Source organism: Trematomus bernacchii, unplaced genomic scaffold, assembly GCF_902827165.1.
Source record: "Trematomus bernacchii unplaced genomic scaffold, fTreBer1.1, whole genome shotgun sequence".
In the NCBI taxonomy this organism is placed as follows: domain Eukaryota; kingdom Metazoa; phylum Chordata; class Actinopteri; order Perciformes; family Nototheniidae; genus Trematomus; species Trematomus bernacchii.
Genome location: NW_022987803.1, coordinates 333,487 through 353,983, shown reverse-complemented (window position 1 = coordinate 353,983; position 20,497 = coordinate 333,487). Strand labels below are relative to the sequence as shown.

The 20,497-nt window shown below is 42.8% G+C and overlaps 2 protein-coding genes across 3 annotated transcripts; one reads left to right on the top strand and one right to left on the bottom strand.

Moving 5' to 3' along the window:
• Nucleotides 1-6,211: 6,211 nt before the first annotated feature.
• On the bottom strand, nucleotides 6,212-15,330 carry ppil4 (peptidylprolyl isomerase (cyclophilin)-like 4). The gene is made up of 13 exons (XM_034150433.1): nucleotides 15,218-15,330; nucleotides 14,913-14,980; nucleotides 13,836-13,900; nucleotides 13,630-13,747; nucleotides 13,219-13,361; nucleotides 13,023-13,119; nucleotides 12,706-12,822; nucleotides 12,494-12,618; nucleotides 12,301-12,367; nucleotides 11,100-11,211; nucleotides 9,851-9,947; nucleotides 9,559-9,691; nucleotides 6,212-6,474 (listed from the first exon to the last, which is right to left on the bottom strand). Exons 1-13 carry the CDS (start codon nucleotides 15,285-15,287, stop codon nucleotides 6,319-6,321), a joined length of 1,368 nt encoding a protein of 455 aa, XP_034006324.1. The 5' UTR covers nucleotides 15,288-15,330; the 3' UTR covers nucleotides 6,212-6,318.
• A 22-nt stretch (nucleotides 15,331-15,352) lies between these two features.
• ginm1 (glycoprotein integral membrane 1) lies at nucleotides 15,353-19,780 on the top strand. Of its 2 annotated transcripts, none has more exons than XM_034150435.1 (8): nucleotides 15,353-15,516; nucleotides 15,615-15,686; nucleotides 15,768-15,867; nucleotides 16,580-16,731; nucleotides 16,818-16,977; nucleotides 17,058-17,287; nucleotides 17,669-17,832; nucleotides 17,938-19,780. In XM_034150435.1, exons 1-8 carry the CDS (start codon nucleotides 15,427-15,429, stop codon nucleotides 18,044-18,046), a joined length of 1,077 nt encoding a protein of 358 aa, XP_034006326.1. In that variant the 5' UTR covers nucleotides 15,353-15,426; the 3' UTR covers nucleotides 18,047-19,780. The 2 variants fall into 2 exon arrangements, with proteins under 2 accessions (XP_034006326.1, XP_034006325.1); XM_034150434.1 differs by having other exon boundaries at nucleotides 16,577-16,731.
• Nucleotides 19,781-20,497: the final 717 nt, after the last annotated feature.

Here is a 20,497-nt window from a genome sequence, read left to right as displayed (position 1 = left end):
GCAATATTTATTCAAAGGTCACTTCTTATTTAAATAAATACCTGAAATATAGATATTATCTCTTATCAAAGATAGCAGAATACATGAAAGAATGTACTCAGGACAGGAGTTTGACCTAGTATTACTCAAAAAGTACACAGTAAAAGTACTTGATTGTACTTGTGGTAGTAGTCCAAGTAGTACGGAGTCCAACAGTAGGCTATCAATTTAACTAAGAACTTTTGGCAAAATACCATTTTATCTCTCATCAAAGATAGCTAAAAACATGCATTATTGTACTCGGGAAGGGAGTTTGACAGAGTATTACTCAAAAAGTACACAATAAAAGTAGGCTTACTTCATTGTATTTGTGGTAGTAGTCTAACAAGTACTGAGTCCAACAGTACCAATTTTATTAAGAACTTATGGCTAAAAATTATTTTATCTCTCATCAAATATAGCAGAAGTGGCATGAGTTTGTTCTCAGGGACTTTGAGAGAGTATTACACAGTAAAAGTAGCCTACTTCATTTTATTGTAGCAGTCAAACTAGGACTGAGTCAAACAGTGTCAGTTTACCGTAAAGGCGCTATTAATTGCGCACTCAAAAATGAATAGCTGCTGATTTGACCAAGCGAACGCGAGAGACGGCTGAGTTGACCGCAGTTATGCAACAGCAACCGAAGCTAAACTGATTATATTGACTACTTGTTGCTATCCTATTGTGGCATAAGCCGTTTTCTCCAGGCACATTTTACCTTTTCATTATGATTCTACTTCTACTTCAGCTAAGAACCGGTGTTCGGTGTTTAGATCCGGCTCCGCTGCGGCTGAAACAGGAAGAACCAGAGCTAAATCAGGCTGAGTGTGAAACAAGAGCTATTGAGTCAGTGTTGCGGTGCTGTTGCTTTGGTCTGGATCTGTGAGCTAACCACGCCCCGTTCATTTGCATATAAGAAATGGAAATGTGTCATTATGAAATACAAGTCCCCTGAAATAAATAAATGTGTCATTATGAAATACAAGTCCCCTGAAATAAATAAATGTGTCATTATGAAATAAAAGTCTCTTGAAATAAATAAATGTGTCATTATGAAATAACAGTCTCTTGAAATAAATAAATGTGTCATTATGAAATAAAAGTCCCATGAAATAAATAAATGTGTATTTAAATGTACATGTATACATATTTATTGCCACATTTATTTATTTCAGAATGTATTTCATAGGCATAATTATATATATATGTATTTATTTAATTATTTATGTATTTATTTATTTATTTAATTTTGGCTTAAATGGCATTCCATAAAAGTAAGGTACAAATAAACAGAATCACACGAAGCCTGGTTAGTGTTGCCTGACTTTATAAAGTGTGTTTGTTTATAAGTGTGTGGTTGCGTTCTAGTCACTTTGCTCAGCGCTACTGCTTGTTACAACTTTCATTTTCCGTACTCACCATAAACTGTTATTATGGCTCAGGTTAATCTCGCCCCCTTCCGACGTGAGCGTGGTTCTTGGTTCTTGCCGGGCAGCCAAGTGGGGTCAGCTAAGAACCGGTGTTCGGTGTTTAGAGCCGGCTCCGCTGCGGCTGAAACAGGAAGAACCAGAGCTAAATCAGGCTGAGTGTGAAACAAGAGCTATTGAGTCAGTGTTGCGGTGCTGTTGCTTTGGTCTGGATCTGTGGGCTAACCACGCCCCGTTCATTTGCATATAAGAAATGGAAATGTGTCATTATGAAATACAAGTCCCCTGAAATAAATAAATGTGTCATTATGAAATACAAGTCCCCTGAAATAAATAAATGTGTCATTATGAAATACAAGTCTCTTGAAATAAATAAATGTGTCATTATGAAATACAAGTCTCTTGAAATAAATAAATGTGCCATTATGAAATACAAGTCCCCTGAAATAAATAAATGTGTCATTATGAAATACAAGTCTCTTGAAATAAATAAATGTGTCATTATGAAATAAAAGTCCCATGAAATAAATAAATGTGTATTTAAATGTACATGTATACATATTTATTGCCTCATTTATTTATTTCAGAATTTATTTCATAGGCATATTTATATATATATATGTATTTATTTAATTATTTATTTATTTATTTAATTTTGGCTTAAATGGCATTCCATAAGTTTCTGCTGGTAGACAGCCTTCTCTTCACAGAGATCACTGCTTGCATGCGGACGCTCAAAAGGGGCGTGACCAGCAGCAGCAGCTCAAAAGGGGCGTGACCAGCAGCAGCAGCTCAAAAGGGGCGTGACCAGCAGCAGCAGCTCAAAAGGGGCGTGACCAGCAGCAGCTCAAAAGGGGCGTGACCAGCAGCAGCTCAAAAGGGGCGTGACCAGCAGCAGCTCAAAAGGGGCATGGCCAGCAGCAGCTCAAAAGGGGCGTGACCAGCAGCAGCAGCTCAAAAGGGGCGTGACCAGCAGCAGCTCAAAAGGGGCGTGGCCAGCAGCAGCTCAGTTACTGCTGAGTCGTTGTGAATGTAAACACACAGACCACCCCCTCGGCTCTTACCGGAAGCGCTGTTCCTGTCGAAGCGGTGGGTAGAGCGGCCTGGTAGCTGCACTGCTGCGTCCGGAATCCGCGAGTGTAGCCAGGATTCTGTGATGATCAACACACAGCAGTCGCGTACGTTCGTGTTAGCAGCTAGTAGTATCTCCAGTTCGTCAATTTTATGGACGATGGACCTGGCATTTGCGAGGAAGAGGCTTGGTAGTGCTGGTCGGTGCGGCCGCTTCCTTAGCCTAGCAAGCAGGCCCGCACGGCATCCTCGCTTCTGCTTCCTCTCCCTCCGGCGCCTGCGTTGCTTCACAGGCCCGAAAACAATCCAAGGAGACCCGAGCGGTCTCGCTATGTCCTCCGGGATGTTGTTAGTCCGGTGGAAATCGGCTGTGATGTCAGAGCGACAACTCATCCCTATGTCAAATAAGTCCATGCGACTGTATATGAAATTGGCCTGTTCTAGGGTGTTCACGCACACGAACAAAAAACAAACAGTGCACAACCAAAACAGAGAGCCGTGAGCCGCAGCGACTGAGCGCGCCGCCATCTTGCCCGAGACATGTATCAAGCAGCAGGGTTACACATACACATTGCTCTCCTGACCTGGAAGTAATGTCTATCCTGTGCAGACCCTTTTACCTGCCCAGAGAGCTGACGGGGGTGATAATTAACACTGTTTATATCCCACCTGATGCTAACGCCAGCATTGCACTTCACCACCTCCAGAGCTTAATAAATAATCAACAGAGGTCCCATCCCGACGGAGTTCATATTGTAGCTGGAGACTTCAATCATGCATGTCTAAAAAAGGTGCTTCCCAAATTTGTACAATATGTACGATGTACCACCAGAGGAAAGAATACACTGGACCGGGTGTATTCTAACCTGAAGCATGCCTACAGAGCGGTACCACTCCCCCATTTAGGTCTATCTGACCACCTCTCACTGCTTCTCATCCCAGCTTACACCCCCCTCAGAAGTAACACCAAGCCGGTGGTCAAATATATCAGAACCTGGCCCGAGGGGGCACTCTCACAACTGCAAGACTGCTTTGAACACACAGCGTGGGACATATTTGAACAGACAGACTTGGAGGAACACACAGAGGCTGTCTTATCCTACATCAAGTTCTGCACAGACACTGTAACTGTGGAAAAACGCATTCAGGTCTACCCAAACCAAAAACCATGGATGACAAGAGCGGTGCGGTCTCTCCTGAGCTCCCGTGACACAGCCTTCAGGTCAGGGGACGCAGCCCAGTACAGCATGGCAAGGGCGAACCTGAGGAGAGGCATCAAGGCTGCGAAGGAGGACTACAAGGGAAAAGTGGAGGAGAATCTCGCTCATAACAACGCGCGGTGCGTTTGGCAGGGCCTTCACCAGCTAACCAACTATAAGGGCAAAACATCTGGCACTACTAGAGCTGACGCCCACCTTGCAGAGGAGCTAAACCACTTCTTTGCCCGCTTTGAGGCCAGCAGACCCCCCCACTTTTCTACTCTGCCTCTGTCCCTGCAAACTACCAGCTCCATACCACCTCCCACTCTCAAAGAACATCAGGTGAAGCTGAGGTCTGTGAATCCTGGAAAAGCCGCAGGACCCGATGGAGTACTCGGCAAAGTACTCAAAGCTTGTGCTGACCAGCTCTCAGGGGTCCTGACCAGCTCTCAGGGGTCCTGACCAGGATATTCAACCTGTCCCTGTCACAAGCTTGCATCCCATCCTGTCTGTAAACGGCTACCATCATTCCTGTCCCCAAAAAGACACCAGTCAGAGAGCTCAACGACTACAGGCCCATAGCCCTAACATCGGCGGTGATGAAATGTTTCGAAAGACTGATAGCCGACTACATCAAAGCCAGCCTCTCACCCTCCCTCGACCCTCATCAGTTTGCCTATAGAGCCAACAGATCCACGGATGATGCCATCTCCACGGTCCTTCACACAGCTGTGAGCCACCTAGAAGGCCCAGGCAACTATATAAGGATGCTGTTTGTCGATTTTAGCTCTGCTTTTAACACCATCATACCTGACATACTAGTGGAACAACTGTCAAGCCTAGGTTTCCCCTCCATCATATGTGCCTGGATTAATAATTTCCAAACAGACCGTCCTCAGACAGTGAAAATAGGCCCTTATTGCTCCTCCACCCGCACCCTCAGCACTGGCTCCCCGCAGGGCTGCGTGCTGAGCCCGCTACTCTACACACTCTACACACACGACTGCTCTCCCACCCACCCCTCCAACTCCATTATAAAATGTGCAGATGACACCACCGTGGTCGGCCAAATATATAAGGGAGACGACGAGTCGGCATACAGAGACGAGATCCTGAAGCTGTCTGCGTGGTGTTCAGCCAACAACCTACATCTGAACACAAGCAAAACAAAAGAAATCATCATAGACTTCAGAAAGCACCGTCCAGAACACGCCCCCCTTCACCTCAATGGAGAGAGAGTGGAGAGGGTCTCCACTTTTAAGTTCCTGGGGGTTCACATCTCGGAGAGCCTCAGCTGGACAGCACACACCACTGCAGCAGTTAAGAAGGCCCTTAGCGACTACACTTCCTGAGGGTGCTTCGGAGAAACCGACTGAACAAGAAGCTGCTGGTGTCCTTCTACCGGACAACCATCGAGAGCGTGCTGTCATACTCCATCTCTGGGTGGTATGCAGGATGCTCAGCTGCGGACAAGAAAGCCCTGCAGAGAGTGATCAGGATGGCAGAGAAAACCATGGGCTGCCCCCTGCCCTCTCTGGAGCACATCTCCACCTCCCGCTGCCTCAGCAGAGCTAACAAAAGAATAAAGGACAGCTCTCACCCAGGTCACAGTCTGTTCTCTCTCCTGCCTTCTGGGAGAAGATACAGGAGCTTCGACTCACGGACAAACAGACTCAAAAACAGTTTCTACCCCTGGGCCGTCAGGCTGCTTAACCACCACACATAATGCAATAACCATAACCAGTCTCACACATACACACACTTTTAATGCACTTTATATACTATTTTTATATCAATATTTTTAACTATTTATTCCCCCGTATGATTGTTTATGGTGTCTGTCCTATGGCCGTGTTTTTTAGTGTTCTGTATGTGTTTGTATTTTTTGCACACCGGGACAGAGTTGCACTCTGAATCTCGTTGTACTCTGTGTACAATGACAATAAAAGGCTTTAACTTTAACTTAAGTTACATTTAAAGGGCCAGACCCAGAATCAGCACTTTAGTAACAGGGTTGAAATAGAGGGGTATGAGGCATGCTACAATGGGTGATCTGTTTGGTATTTTGAGCAAAACACTTCAGGGACATGTTTTGTAAAGATATGGCCCTATAATATATTGTTCTAATATAGTATAATAGGTGACCTTTAAGTTGCATCTTTTGTCTCAACATGTTTCTTGCCACCCTGTTGACTATTTGCAACAAAACATTTGATGGTTCTGTGATATCTTAGCAATATCTTAGCAATTTCAAGAGTGGTGCATCCCACTGAGACTTTTGAAAGGTTTGACTTTCAAAAGTCAGTTAAATCTCATTTTGCATGAGAAAAAGGTGCTGCCTAATAGTTATGCACACCTTCATGTTGGGTGTTGATCTGATGTGCTAAATTCCAATACGCATTTAAGTTTATACAGCTTGGAGTTGGAAAATATGCATACAACATTTGAAAGTAACTTTCTAGCGGAAATTAATAAAAGACACATTTCAAATTTCGGGGGTTTAAAAAAAAAATGTGTTTATTAGAAAATCGTTTCTAAAACAATGTTTATCCTATAGAGCACCAATGGTTGAAGAGGAGGATACTGTGAAGGATGGGAGCTCCTCATCTGTACCTGCTCCTCTCTCTATCACTGGACTTCTTGGAGGAGCTCCCGTGGCCTCTATCACGGACATCTTTCCCATGCTTTTGTTTGTGCTCTCTCTCTCTGGAGCGGGAACGGGAGCGCTTCTTCCTGTCCCGCCGGACATCCTCGCTGTCCTGGAAATGTCACAGAACATTTGAGACTGTTAGGGGCAGAATGGAACTACATCCAGGTACAGTACATTGCATGAAAATGAATCATCAGATGATTGACGTGTTTGATTGACGTGTTTCTCAAAGGACAAAGCTACAATCATGTGATGATCTTTTTAAATATGATGCATTGCTGCAGAATAAACTAACCAACAGTATATGACATGCAACACACACATTGATACAGCAGAAACATCATATACAGTGAAGGAAATCAGTATTTGATCCCTTGCAGATTTTGTAAGTTTGCCCACTTACAAAGAAATGAACAGGCTATACTTTTAATGGTAGGTTTATTAAGTAAGAATATCAGAAAGCAAATCCAGAAATAGACATTATATAAAAGATAAAAATAGATTTGCATTTAACTGTGGGAAATAAGTATTTGATCCCCTTGCAGAACATGTGTTAGTACTTGGTGGAGAAACCCTAGTTGGACACACAGAGGTCACACAGAGGTCAGACGCTTCTTGTAGCTGGTCTCCAGGTTTGTGCACATCTCAGGAAGGATTGTGGTCCACTCCTCTCTGAAGACCCTCTCCAAACCCTTCAGGTGTTGAGGCTGATGCTTGGCCTCTGGAAGCTTCAGCTGCCTCCACAGATTTTCTATGGGATTAAGGTCTGGAGACTGGCTAGGCCCCTCCCTCACCTAAATGTGCGTCTTCTTTAGCCACTCCTGTGTTGCCTTGGCCGTATGTTCAGGGTCATTGTCCTGCTGGAAGACCCCTCCATGACCCATGTTCAGTGTCCTGGCTGAGGGAAGGAGGCTATCGGCCAAGATGTTACGTTACATGTCCCCGTCCATCCTCTCCTCGATGCAGGGAAGTCCTCCTGTCCCCTTAGCAGAGAAACATCCCCAAAGCAGAATGTTTCCACCTCCATGCCTGACGGGGGGGGGGGGGGGGGGGGGGGGATGGTGTTCTGGGGTTACATTCAGCATCTCTCTTCCTCCAAACAGGGCGTGTCGAGTTGCTGCCAAAGATCTCGATGTTGGTCTCATCTGACCACATCACCTTCTCCCAAGCCTTCTCTGAATCATTCAGATGTTCATTGTCAAACTTCAGACGGGCCTTTCATGTTCTTCTTGAGCAGGGGGCCTTCAGGCGCTGCAGGGTTTGATCCATTATGGTGTAGTGTGTTACCAATAGTTTTCTTGGCGACTGTGGTCCCAGCTAATAATAATAATAATAATAATACATTTTATTTGGGGGGCACCTTTCATAGCACCCAAGGACACCTTACAGGGCATAGGGGCAATATAGGGAACAATTAAAACAGTGGATTTAGTGAAATATCAGCTGGGGTAAAACAAGACAAACAACAGGAAATGGACTACAGAAGGACACAGAAGGACACAGAAGGACACAGAAGGACACAGAAGGACACAGGGTACAGTTTATAAAGAAAAGGCCAGTTTGAACAGGTGGGTTTTGAGTTTGGTTTTGAATGTTGTTATGGAATCAGACTGTCGGATATGTAGTGGCAGGGAGTTCCAATCCCAGCCTTGTGCAGGTCTACAATGTGGTCCCTGAGGTCCTAAGACAGCTCTTTAATCTTGCTCATGGTGGAGAGGTTGGAATCTGATTGATAGATTCTGTGGACAGGTGTCTCTTATACAGGTAACAAGTTGATATTAGGAGTACTTTCTTAAAGGAAGAGGACTAATGTAACCATATGTATCTCTGGGAGCCAGAATTCTTGTTGATTCCAAGGGGATGAAATACTTATTTCCCACAATGAAATGCAAATCAATTTATATCTCTTATATGTTGTACATTTCTGGATATTCTTTTTGATATTCTGTCTTTCATTAGTCAAATAAACCTACCATTAAAACATAGACTGTGTTTTTTGTGTCATGTGTATATTGCTGAAAATAACTATGAACAGATGTATGTCATTCATGTAAAGATGCAATGTACAATATGCTGTGACAATGTTTGACACTAAATGCAAATAAAAAGTAAATTACAAAAAAATAATATATATATATATATATAGACTGTTCATTTCTTTGTAAGTGGGTTAACTTTCAAAATCGGCAAGGGATCAAATCATTATTTCCTTCACTGTATGAAGGGACAGGGAACACTTTAATGCAAAGTCAATACTTTTACTTTAAATAGATTTAGCTAATAATACTTACATACTTTTAGAAACGTAACGTTTTAAATGCATTGTTTGTGGTGAAGTTTTCACAGTGTGTTTGCAGGGTGATGGTTCTTCCTCCACCACTGGAGACAGTGAAGCTTGTTAATGGGGAAGACTATTCTGTCCACAAAGCAAGTAAGGTTGTGTATGGCCCCTGGGATCCCCACATGTGTGGACCCGGACCAAGTTCTAACCGGACCTGCAGCAAAGTCCTGCATGAGGGGTTTTATAGGTGTTTGCCAGACCAGAGAGCATTAGTGATCCTCGATCATTAGTGAACCTCTGATATCGCATTTTTGCGTTTTTTCTCTGGGCCCTCTGTAGTCAAAACAGTGGTGAGACTGGATTTGTCAGTCCAAAGTATGTCCAGCTGATATTCATGCAGTGCTTACTTTAGACCTGATTCTATAGTGAAGTAGGAGGCTTTGCTAAAGCAACACATGTCCTGTTCAGGCCAGCGAGTAAGAGGCATAGTCGTGCACATGACACTGAAACAGAAAAGTGCTTCCTATTTAAAGCTGACACATTTAACCTCCAGTTTCTTTTATCTTTCTATTCTTATTTAATTGCTGCTCTTTCTGCCCTTTCAATTGTGAGTCTGGTTTAACCATTGCAGTGTTTCATTCTCCATGTACAAAACTAAAGAGAGCATCATCTAAACATCTAGAAAACTGTGCATTGGATTCAGTCAAATGGCTGCCTACAATAACACACAGAAACACCAAACAATCTGATTTCTTTTGTGTGGGAAACGGGTGTTTAAATCACACCGCTTGATTCGGATAAGGTAAGATACATCACATATTCCTACATACAGAATAAATCAATAAAAACTCCCCTCTTAATATGAACATTGGAAGAGCAGTACACAATGCTGTAGTTCTGGCTTGAAGCTACCTTGTGCTTTTTGGACTTCCTGCTGTCCTCATCATCTGAATGGTGATGGTGCCTCTTGTCCTTGTGTTTCTTCTCAGAGTGGTGATGGCTCATCGCCTCCTCTTCTTCCTCAATTAACAGGTCATACTTGGAACTTTAGGGAAAGTTATGGAAATCTCCATGAAGTTGAGAAAGTTAGACCAGATCAAATGGCCACCACAACAGAGACTGTACAGCTAAATATAGCAGACATATTTGTTATGATGTGGGAAAAGTGGAAGCTGGAACCCCAGCCTATTAACTAGAAGGATACTCTTGTTTGGGCTTCACTTGATCCTTCAGAGCCAATTTGGATCGGTTGCCAGCATCCTTCTCGTAGGCTTTGAAGTCATCTTTAGAGTACTTGCCACCTATGACAGAGACAGGGCTATTACCTCAGGAAACACACTCTGTGGGCTGAATCACGACTACATTACATTACATTACATTTCATTTAGCTGACGTAATGTATGTACTACAGTTGCCTTTACAATGTGCACTGTTGCATGCAGTAGGCATACACTTGGGACATACTACTTGGTTATATCATTGCAACGTTGATGTTCTGGCTCGTTTACCTGCTGAGCAGAAGATTGTGTTAGAACAGCATGCTAGCTTGCAAACTGTAAAATGGGACTGGGTGCAATAGGACTTCCTGTTGTTTTTTGCATACTGCATTTGAAACACTATGTATTAGGACATATTCAATCTTTTTTCTGGCATAGTAAAAAGTAAGGTAGTATGGGTATTAAAACTTAGGTTGAACACGAAATACAGAATTAAGGTTTGGATTGCTGCAAACTTCAGAACATAAAGGAGACATATGGCGCATTTCCACTACAGCGCGAAGCGCGGTTTAAGCGTGCCTGTTTTTGGTTGCGTTTCCACTAGGCGTAGTACCGGCTAGCGGGTACTATTTCACAGTTTTTCTGGCCCCATAAAATCGAGGTTCTTAGCGGACCAACAACCAGGCTGAGTCGGGCTGAGTATGCTAAACTAGAGAGAGAATCGCTGGCAAGGGGGCTACAACTACAACAAGATGAACATATTTGACCGTGATTTAATTGTAATAAACGTTTCAAAATGATGCCGAAGTAACAACATACTGATACCGGTTAGTAAAAACCATGAATTAATGCTTTGTCAAGTCTGCAGACAGACGGCAGGCGAAAAACCTTTTAAAATGCGTGTTTTGACACAGGCAGTCTGTGGTTTGTACTTGTTTCACTTTTGTCTAGTCTCTGAACAGATATGAGGAGCTGTGAGCTCTGAGTGCTAACAGCTAACGGCTGATGTTGGTTTTGTGGTTCGCTTTGAAGATGACGGCACGGCTCCGCCTACACTGCGTTACTATAGATACTGCCCCAGCTACTAAACTGTAATGGAAACGCAGCATAAAGTGAGCCAGTCCTAACAAGTCCTAACAAGGCCGAACAAGGCCGTACTAAGCCGAGCGAGGCCCTGCAATGGAAATGCGCCAATATTGAAAAACATGCAGACCCTGCAGGCTTCACTACGAGTACCTTTGCCTTTCCATTTAATCTTCGACACTGATTGGCTGAAGTCTACGTGGATGCGACGATCATCAATCAGCACATTGTCCATTTTGAAGTAGGCCTTTTCACAGTCTTCCTGCTGTGGAGAAAAAATAAACAAATCGAGGTTAGAGGGGAACTTTATGAAGTCAATGTCAGGCACAGATGATGTCATGTCATTAATAAACCTCATTTCAAAAGTGATCTTCCAACTGGAAGGTTTTTTGGTTTATAGGAGCTCCCACCAACAATTATAATTATTGATTTGACTATTTAGTCAACGAAATGTAAAAAGATTGTTTTAAATGTCAATTACAATTTCAGAAGTTTAGAGAACTATAAAAACCCTGTTTTGGGAATCCTGGACCAGAGAACTTTTGAATAAAAAGTGAAAAATAATTACTAGGTTAATAGTTGTCTGATATCTTATCCGCAGCTCTCATTTCTATATGTACATTCATTTAAAGCATAAACAAAAGCTAGCAGCACAAATATCAGATATTTAAGAGTGAACCTTTCATTGGCTGTTTTTACAGATTCACTTCATCATGTCAGCGCCACCATTCAGAACACTACTGCTGTGCTGCTCAGGGCTGGTTCCCTCCTGATTCACAGCTCATGATCGGAGGTGTTCGAAGGGTTGAGGGTCAAGTGCAAATTACTTTCAAATCTGTATAATAATATTTCAGCATCTATGTGATAATGAACAATCAAAGTTCATGATTTACTTTATACTTCCCATTCTGCAGAAAGTTTCCTGTCACTTACTAAAGACTGATGAGCTGAAAGATATGTCAAATGTCCTCATGTTTGAGAAGCCCCGCAATCAAAAAAAGTGAGCCATTCTCTGAACTGTGAAATAGTTTTCACTTTTTATGTTTCTGACAATGCTTCACTACAGTTCATCAGCATCCTGTCGAGCTACCCTCACTGCACACTCTAGTAGTTCAACAATGTCCGTTTAAAAAGCAAGATAAATGTTGCCAAACAAGTTTTCTACTTGGGACCGAGCTATGCCATCTGTTTCCGTTTTGATTCAAATGATAGTAATATAATATTAGGTATACTAACATCATTAATTGTTGAGCTGTAACTGAAGTGTAAACACAGTCCAACACACTTCATAAAGACCAGTGCACATGTAGCTCAGGTAGATATTGTACAGTACGCAGACACATGAGATGCTCACCTTTTCAAACTCAATAAAAGCGTAACAGAGGGAATCTCCACTTTTCCAGTCTCTGATGATCTCACAACTACACATAACAAAGTAGCATGAGAAAAGTGTTATATCAAAAAACAATTTCCACAAAATTAGTTGTATAAACATTTTGAATACAAATGGCAGTTTACAGTGCGTAGAACTTGGAGCTAAGCCTCACGTTTTTATGGTCCCAAAACGAGAAAAGATGATTTCCAGGTCCTCGTCTGTGGTCACTGGGTTGAGTTTGCACACAAACAGGACGTTCTCTGGAGGCGCCATGTCTGCGTCAGGGAGGTCACCGACCTAAGGGACGGTGTGACAGAAGAGCGTAGACATACTGCATTCTTGGTATGTTCCATTTAAGGCTGAGAGCACGTTTCTTCTACATACCATCTCCAGCAGGATGGCCTGAGTCTTGGCTTCTTTCTCCTTTAACCTCTCCTCCAGCTCCTCTGCTTCTTTTCCATCCGCATCGTCAATCACTTCATCTGCTCCGATTCGGCCACTCTGCACACCACATCAGAAACAGTTGGAGGTTTTCAGACAGATGAAGCTCTTTTCACATAAACTGTGGACATGTATGCATTTGGTCATGTATAATGTCCAGGTGAGGTTTGCTGAGCATGGATCTCTTGTTCTGAAAGTTAGTTTCTCAGTTATCTTGTGTCAAGCTTTGGCTTTATGAATGGATCCACAGTGGCACTCACGTCAAGCTGCTCTCTGGTGGGCTCAGGGGATCGATCCGGCACTGGCAGATCAGGAGGGTCATCAAAAGGATCTTCTAGGATCACTGTGTGGTTTATCCTGCAGCAACCCCAACCCCCCAGATGTTTCTCTGATAAATAATACATATGATTTTGGAAACATAGGGAACTACTGCATAGATAGTTTGTGTTAGTTCACCTGATATCCTGAAAGGGGACAAAGTCCTTGTCCACAAAGGCCTCGTTGATTTTGGCCAAGATGTCCATGCCTTCTGTCACTTCCCCGAACACAGTATGGACTCCATTCAGGTAATCCAGGTTGTCAGCCATGGTAATAAGGAACTGAGGAACAGAATAACAGATTGTCATGGATGCATAAAGTCTCTCCATCCACCCATTACCATTGACCATGGTTCAGTACAACATGGTCAAATAGTACTATACTCATTCTATTCTTAATTGTGTATAAGAAGACCTGATGATTTATGTGTCGTAATCAGCTGAGTTATACAAGTTATTTTTAACTTGGCTGATCATTTTCTGTTGCTTCTGCTCTGGAAGCTTTTTGAAACAAGCAGGGCAAACAACAGTGTGATCCTTTCTTTTTCACCTGAGAACCATGCTGGTTGTTTCCGTTGTTCACCATGGACACCGTGCCCTTCTTCCTGTGTTTGATACGTGGTGCTTTCTCTGCATCAAAAAAGCCAGCCTGGTCCCCATAGAGTTTGCTAATCACACACACACAGAACAGAAAATGTATCAGTGTTCAACTTGCGGTGTGAAAGAAAGTCAACAGTGGTGATGAAGAGGACTGACCTATAGACAGCTTCTCCACCGCGCCCTGTCCCAGTGGGGTCTCCAGTCTGCACGATGAAGTCTCTCTGAAGAGGACACAAGGACACGTTACTAACACAGCTTCAAATTCAAAAGTGGACAGATAAATTAGGAGAGCACAGTATCTTCACATATCTACCTGACCCTTTGATGAGTCTAAAGTTGTCAAAGTTGCAATTAATCTCCCCCAAACTGTCTTACTTGCAGAAAATATATTTTTGTTGCAACGTCAATCAAGAATCAAAGAATGTATGTGTGAATAAATATTTGGAACTTTTGATCTACCCATGCCTCTCCACACACCTGTCTCATGAAGAGTGTTTTATCTGAGCATTGTGAATGAGACAGTATGTAATGTTACCTGGACATTGTGAATGAGACAGTATGTAATGTTACCTGGACATTGTGAATGAGACAGTGTGTAATGTTACCTGGACATTGTGAATGAGACAGTGTGTAATGTTACCTGGACATTGTGAATGAGACAGTGTGTAATGTTACCTGGACATTGTGGATGAGACAGTGTGTAATGTTACCTGGACATTGTGGATGAGACAGTGTGTAATGTTACCTGGACATTGTGGATGAGACAGTATGTAATGTTACCTGGACATTGTGGATGAGACAGTGTGTAATGTTACCTGGACATTGTGAATGAGACAGTGTGTAATGTTACCTGGACATTGTGGATGAGACAGTATGTAATGTTACCTGGACATTGTGAATGAGACAGTGTGTAATGTTACCTGGACATTGTGAATGAGACAGTGTGTAATGTTACCTGGACATTGTGGATGAGACAGTGTGTAATGTTACCTGGACATTGTGAATGAGACAGTGTGTAATGTTACCTGGACATTGTGGATGAGACAGTGTGTAATGTTACCTGGACATTGTGAATGAGACAGTGTGTAATGTTACCTGGACATTGTGGATGACAGTGTGTAATGTTATCTGGACATTGTGGATGAGACAGTGTGTAATGTTACCTGGACATTGTGGATGAGACAGTATGTAATGTTACCTGGACATTGTGAATGAGACAGTGTGTAATGTTACCTGGACATTGTGGATGAGGCAGTAGTTGTAGTACTTTATCTTGCATAGTTTCAGAAAGTTTAGGCAAGCTGGAGAAGAAAAGAGAACAGAGATTAATCCGATAGTCATCACATCACTACATGAACTCGGCCTCCGTAACGCTGTGCGTCAGGAACAGGACAGTGTGTTGTTCAATAACAGAACAAGCTAACGGCCTTAGCTTAGCTAGCCGTCGCTCACAGAGCCGCAGCTCCCCCCCGGCTCGCTCAGCCTGCACCTGTTCACAGAATGAGCTGCTGTTGGGTGTAGATTGCACTATTTCTTACTTTTAGGCCTTTCTTCTGTAAATAAATCGATAACAACATCGCCCAACGTTGTTTCAAGCAGCACCGCCATGCTGAGTTTCCTGTTAACGCGAGACGACTGTTTGTAAATATCTCGCGCGTGCGCAGTGGGTGTGTCTTGCTCAATGTTTTTGTTTGAGCCAAGACAGCGCTTTTAAAACCAGCTGTCTGACGCTGTGAAGTAGAGCATCATGGAGACGGCGGGTCAAACACTTTGTGTGTTATCGCTTCTGTTTGCTTCAGTAACCTGCACAGAGCCGTCGCCTAGCCAATTGAATACGGTAACATGTTAGCAACGATCAGTTTTAGCGTTAGCTTAGCGTTACTCGTGCTAACGTGTCACCTATTTGTTCTCTCTGATTATTCATATCCTCCACAGGAAAACATCGTGATTAACGTGACAGCCGGGACTGTGGCGGACACACAGCTGCAGGACTCCAGCAGCCTGCAGGTAGGCCCGTTGAACGTTACAGTACATAGAAAGACAACTCTAAAGGTTTAATGTGAGCCTCACCGCTGCCTCTGCTCTCAGATCAGCCTGAACCTGTCTGTGGGGGAGCAGCAGGTGCTGGTCAACCACATCCCGGTGGAGCTGTCCGGAGTCACCAGGTTCACCTGCCAGGCTCTGCTCTGTGAGTTCCCCTCACCTTATCATCGTGAACCATCCCGGACCAAACCATTTGTATAACACAGCCAGAAGAAACCCTGTCGATAATATAAATTAATTAATTAATATTGGTTCGGGTTGTCTTCTTTTTTTGCATACCATGCCAGCTCCCCTCAGCTGTTCCTGCTGTACTACAGTCACCCGACAGCTTTAGTTAGGCATCCTTTAAGATTTAGATCATTAATACAAAATATATGCTAATCAACAAATGCTTGTTCATGTATTATTTAGGTTAAGATAAACTTCTCCACTACCGGTTGAAACATTCAAGTGATGAACACATTAATACATCAATAGAATGCAATGATATATCATATCTTATTCAGAAATGGACTGTTGTGTTGAATGAGTACAGTTACTTCTGTACATGGTACATTTGTAAGTATATTTTGATGCAAATTCCTTCAAGATTGTAATGCAGGATTTTGACATCCTCCTTTTAGTTTTTGCCTCTGCTGTCCTCACCACGCGGCAACTTCTACAGAATTACAAGTAGAGTCTAAGGGATGTCTTCAAATTGTAAAATGTATCTGTTTACTTGGTGAATGACTTGATATTTAATTCATGAGCAAAATTGTCATCGATGTTTATTGACCGATTGATCTGCTAATGAGGAGGTGCTAAAGGTACAAATGCAAACTGTTGGAGACATGTCACTTAGTCCTCTTTTCCAGTAGACAGCATCAACGGTAGCAGTGAGTTTGAATCTGGGGACTTGGTGTCCACGGTCACGCGGGTGATGGTGAGCCAGAACCGGCTGTACAGCGACACAGAGGAGGTGCTGGCTCTGCAGGTGTTCAGTGAAGTGATAGAGATGGAGGGCAAGGAGGTAATATCTCTAAGATAAACCCACAGATCATGATTGATAAAGTAGTAATTGAATATGATTTCACACTCTTGGTTTTTATCGTTTAGGTCCAACAGCCTGACATGTGTGAGGTGAAGATACTGATGAGCCCAGACTTCCAGAAGCTGGCTCAGTTCACAAACATCTACCCCATCGGACACAGTGAGATCTTCAGGCTTCCCAGGGAGAATGACATGGTGGTCACAGATCCACCTAACCCCAGGAAAGGTATGTAAACATGGAGCATTTGCTGATCCTCGTTATGATTTGTATACAGATCCAGTAAGTGTGTGTTGTATTTAAATTAGATGAAGAACAGCTGATATCCCAGACCACCAGCCAGTACCCCCTGAAGCACACGGAGACCACGCAGGAGGAGGTGGCCGCCCCGGGGAAGCTCCCAGAGACGCCTCTCCGCATGGACCCTGACCTGCTGTATGACGTCAGATATGATGATGAGTTTGATGTCAGAGAGCCAAGCCAACCGGATCACATTCAGATGGAAACTCCACCCAAAGAATTCATATCATCTTACTCTGTAAGCCATTTGTGATGCTAGACCTGAAGGTACAGCACATACTGCCTCAGAGGTCCAGACATTGCAGGGCTCTCTGAACACAAACAGGGAATGGAGAGCCAGTTTATCAGAAGGGATTCACACAGCACTGGCTAGTATGGCTGCTCCTGTGATCACTGTTACACTGTCCTATCATAACGCTTTTGAAACATGTGGGGAGGGTGGAATACTAATGATAGTTTCTATAAAAACATTTCTAGTATTTAAGAATCCAGCAACTCACTGGAAGTTTTTGGAGCTCCATGACATGACACACAATCCTCCCATCAACTCTTTGTCAGTAGCTGTGTTCTCTAGCCTCCACATGTAGTAGCTGTAGCTGACGTGTGTGTGCTCCCTTAGGCTGTGTGTCAGTGGGTGGAAGAGCTGAGGGAGCGTCTGAGGCGCTTCAGCTCCGAGTCGCTGCCTCTCTTCTTCCTGGTGATGTGGGTGGTGGTGATCGGCGTGGTCGGATCAGCGGTCATCGTCAAGATTTTGGACATGTTCTTCCCAACTTGTGAACACAAGTGAGATGTTTCATGGGGAACATGAGTGAATGAATATATATGTGTGATCAGTACCTACCTGATGTCTACAAAATGTTGATATTTTTCTTGCCTCTTTTCTTACAGGCACATTTTTCACCTAAACCCTCTCACTCTGATGCCGGAAGACGAGAAGCACACTCTGCTCGAGAACATAGAAATAGAGGCAGAAGAAGAGGAAGAGAAGAAGCCTTGAAGGAAGGGGGCTTTTGGCCAGCTTCTTTATTTTCAGTTTGTTCTTATTTGTTCTTTAACTTGGGCATTGCGTTATATTTTCAGCATGGCATGATTTTGTCACAAGCTGGTATTCTGATTTTGGAAGCAGCTCCTCAATTGACCCTTTGAAGCACAAAAGCCATGGAGCAGGAAGTGCTTTAATGCCACCCAATTCCTCCAATTCACTAACATGATGAGAGAGGAACAGGAAGTGAGCAACTGATGTATGGAGGCCAGCTGCGTGTTGCCCTGCACAGAAAAAGCCATGTCTTTGCTCCTGTGATTTGTCATATAAGAGTTTTACCAAGTCATAAATGAGTGTACATTAATCTACTAGAAATGACTCACCTTTTTTTTTTTAACAAGCTTTTGCAATGTGGCTCATTCTTCCATACATCTTCAGTATTGTTTCAAAAAGTAGGGTCATACATGTGGTATTAAGCATTAAACCACACATAACCCATGCCCCATCAAGTCAAACCACCAGCCTGCGTATTACATGTTATATGTACAACTCATCGACTGAAGAAAGGAATTCTTAAATGACAAACTACTCCTATAATGGAACATAGGCGAGTCTTCCTAAAAGTGCTCAGAATACGTGTCCGGGCTAAAGGGAAAGCAAAGACACCCAGATGTGCGCACTGCAGGTTAAACCCATAAATATGAACAAACTGAAGTGTATGGAGCTGACCCAGTCTCTCTGATCACTGAGAAGACTTTAGGAAACACTTCTGTACAGCTCACATGTTTTATTCTCTAAAATGCAACCCTTTGCTGGATGTGAAGAAAGCTGAGATAACAGATGCACTATAATGACTTTATAATGAAGCATGCAGTGTCTCCCAACTTTCATTCTTTAAGTGAGGACAAAGTTAAAGGAGTACACCCCCCCCCACCACCACCTCTGTTAAACTGAATGTCACTACACTCCCCTTAAGGCTTGCTTTCATATAATGATTGTGTTTCTTTGCCTCTGTGACTCTCAGTGAAGGGGGGATTGATTCTTTGTGTGCTTTCCTGTTTGTCATGATGGAGAATGTAAATGCGTTAGTTCCGATTGTCTGCACTATATAACATAAAGTACCAAGGTGAAAGACTTGTGTAAATAGTCTGTATTTAGGTTTGAATTGTGGAGTGAAAACTGGACTTATGGCGAAGAATGACTTGTGGCGAAGAATGACTTGTGGCGAAGAATGACTTGTGGCGAAGAATGCCAGTTAGTGGTCAAAGAGGTGTGTTTAATCAATCCTAAACTAAGTAGTGGGAGTGTTTCAACATGTTTGTGTTATTTTAAAATGCACCTACCATGCTTTTTTTAAACCCCCTTTAAAGATGAGCTTGTGTTTTTTCTCCAGTTGATCTGCAGAATGCATGATGTACTTTGTGGAAGATGCATGTTAAGTCTGGCTAGTGAACTGCTGTGTTATCAGCAAGAAGAAGTGGGAAGCTGCACGATGACCTGTGTTGGGTTCAAGTGATCATCTCAATACATTACAGTTCCGTGGAGGACACTACATTAGCCTGTGAGGCAAACAATATGTCAGGCATGAATTCAGACGTGTTGCTGAAGAATACAAATAAAATGTATTTTAATTTGCTCTTCGAAACATGTTACTATTTTAAGACTTTTTGTGTGCATTCATAAGCTGGACTGTGGGTTTGGGTCTAACATCCTGCTGAATAAATGCTTCTCTGATGAGCATCAAACCTTCGTGTTGTGTGCTCACTGTTGTTTTGCACTCAGAACACTTGCTGCGTTGCTCCTGATATGTGGTGCCTGGAGGGAAAACACAGAGCTCAACATCTGCCCGACACAGGCAGCTTCCACTGGGACGTGTAACGCCCATCTCCTTACAGGCTGCAGACGGTAAAGTTCCAAAGATTCAAAGACCTTGTTGTCATATGCAAAGATGCTAGTGTAGATATGGAACTGAACATCTCCAACAATGCAACATAATAAACTATATATAGGACATAAAACAATACAACAAATAAATAATAATAATAAATAGAAAAAGTGTAGAATAAATCAGAATAGAGCAGAGCAGATTATGTTGCAGACCAATGTGCAAGTAATGCAGATGAAGTGAACTATATGCATGTCAGAAAGAAATAAGCTAATTAATGCAGAGAAAGTTATAAGTAACCAAGTAATGCAGGAGTCTATATACATGTCATTAGAATAAGACATGTACATATTGTACAGTAATAATATACTGTTTATTGTAGTGAGAAATATTAAGATAAATTAATGGTAAGATGCAACCAGATGAATGCTCTGGGTTATAGGCACTAAACAGAGCTCCAGCTCTCAAGTAACAAGTCTCTGACCTGATGACCAGCATCCCTCACTTATTATCTCATTTGAGTGTAAATGAGATAATAAGTGAGGGATGCTTATTATCTAATAATCCCCTTGACTGCTGAT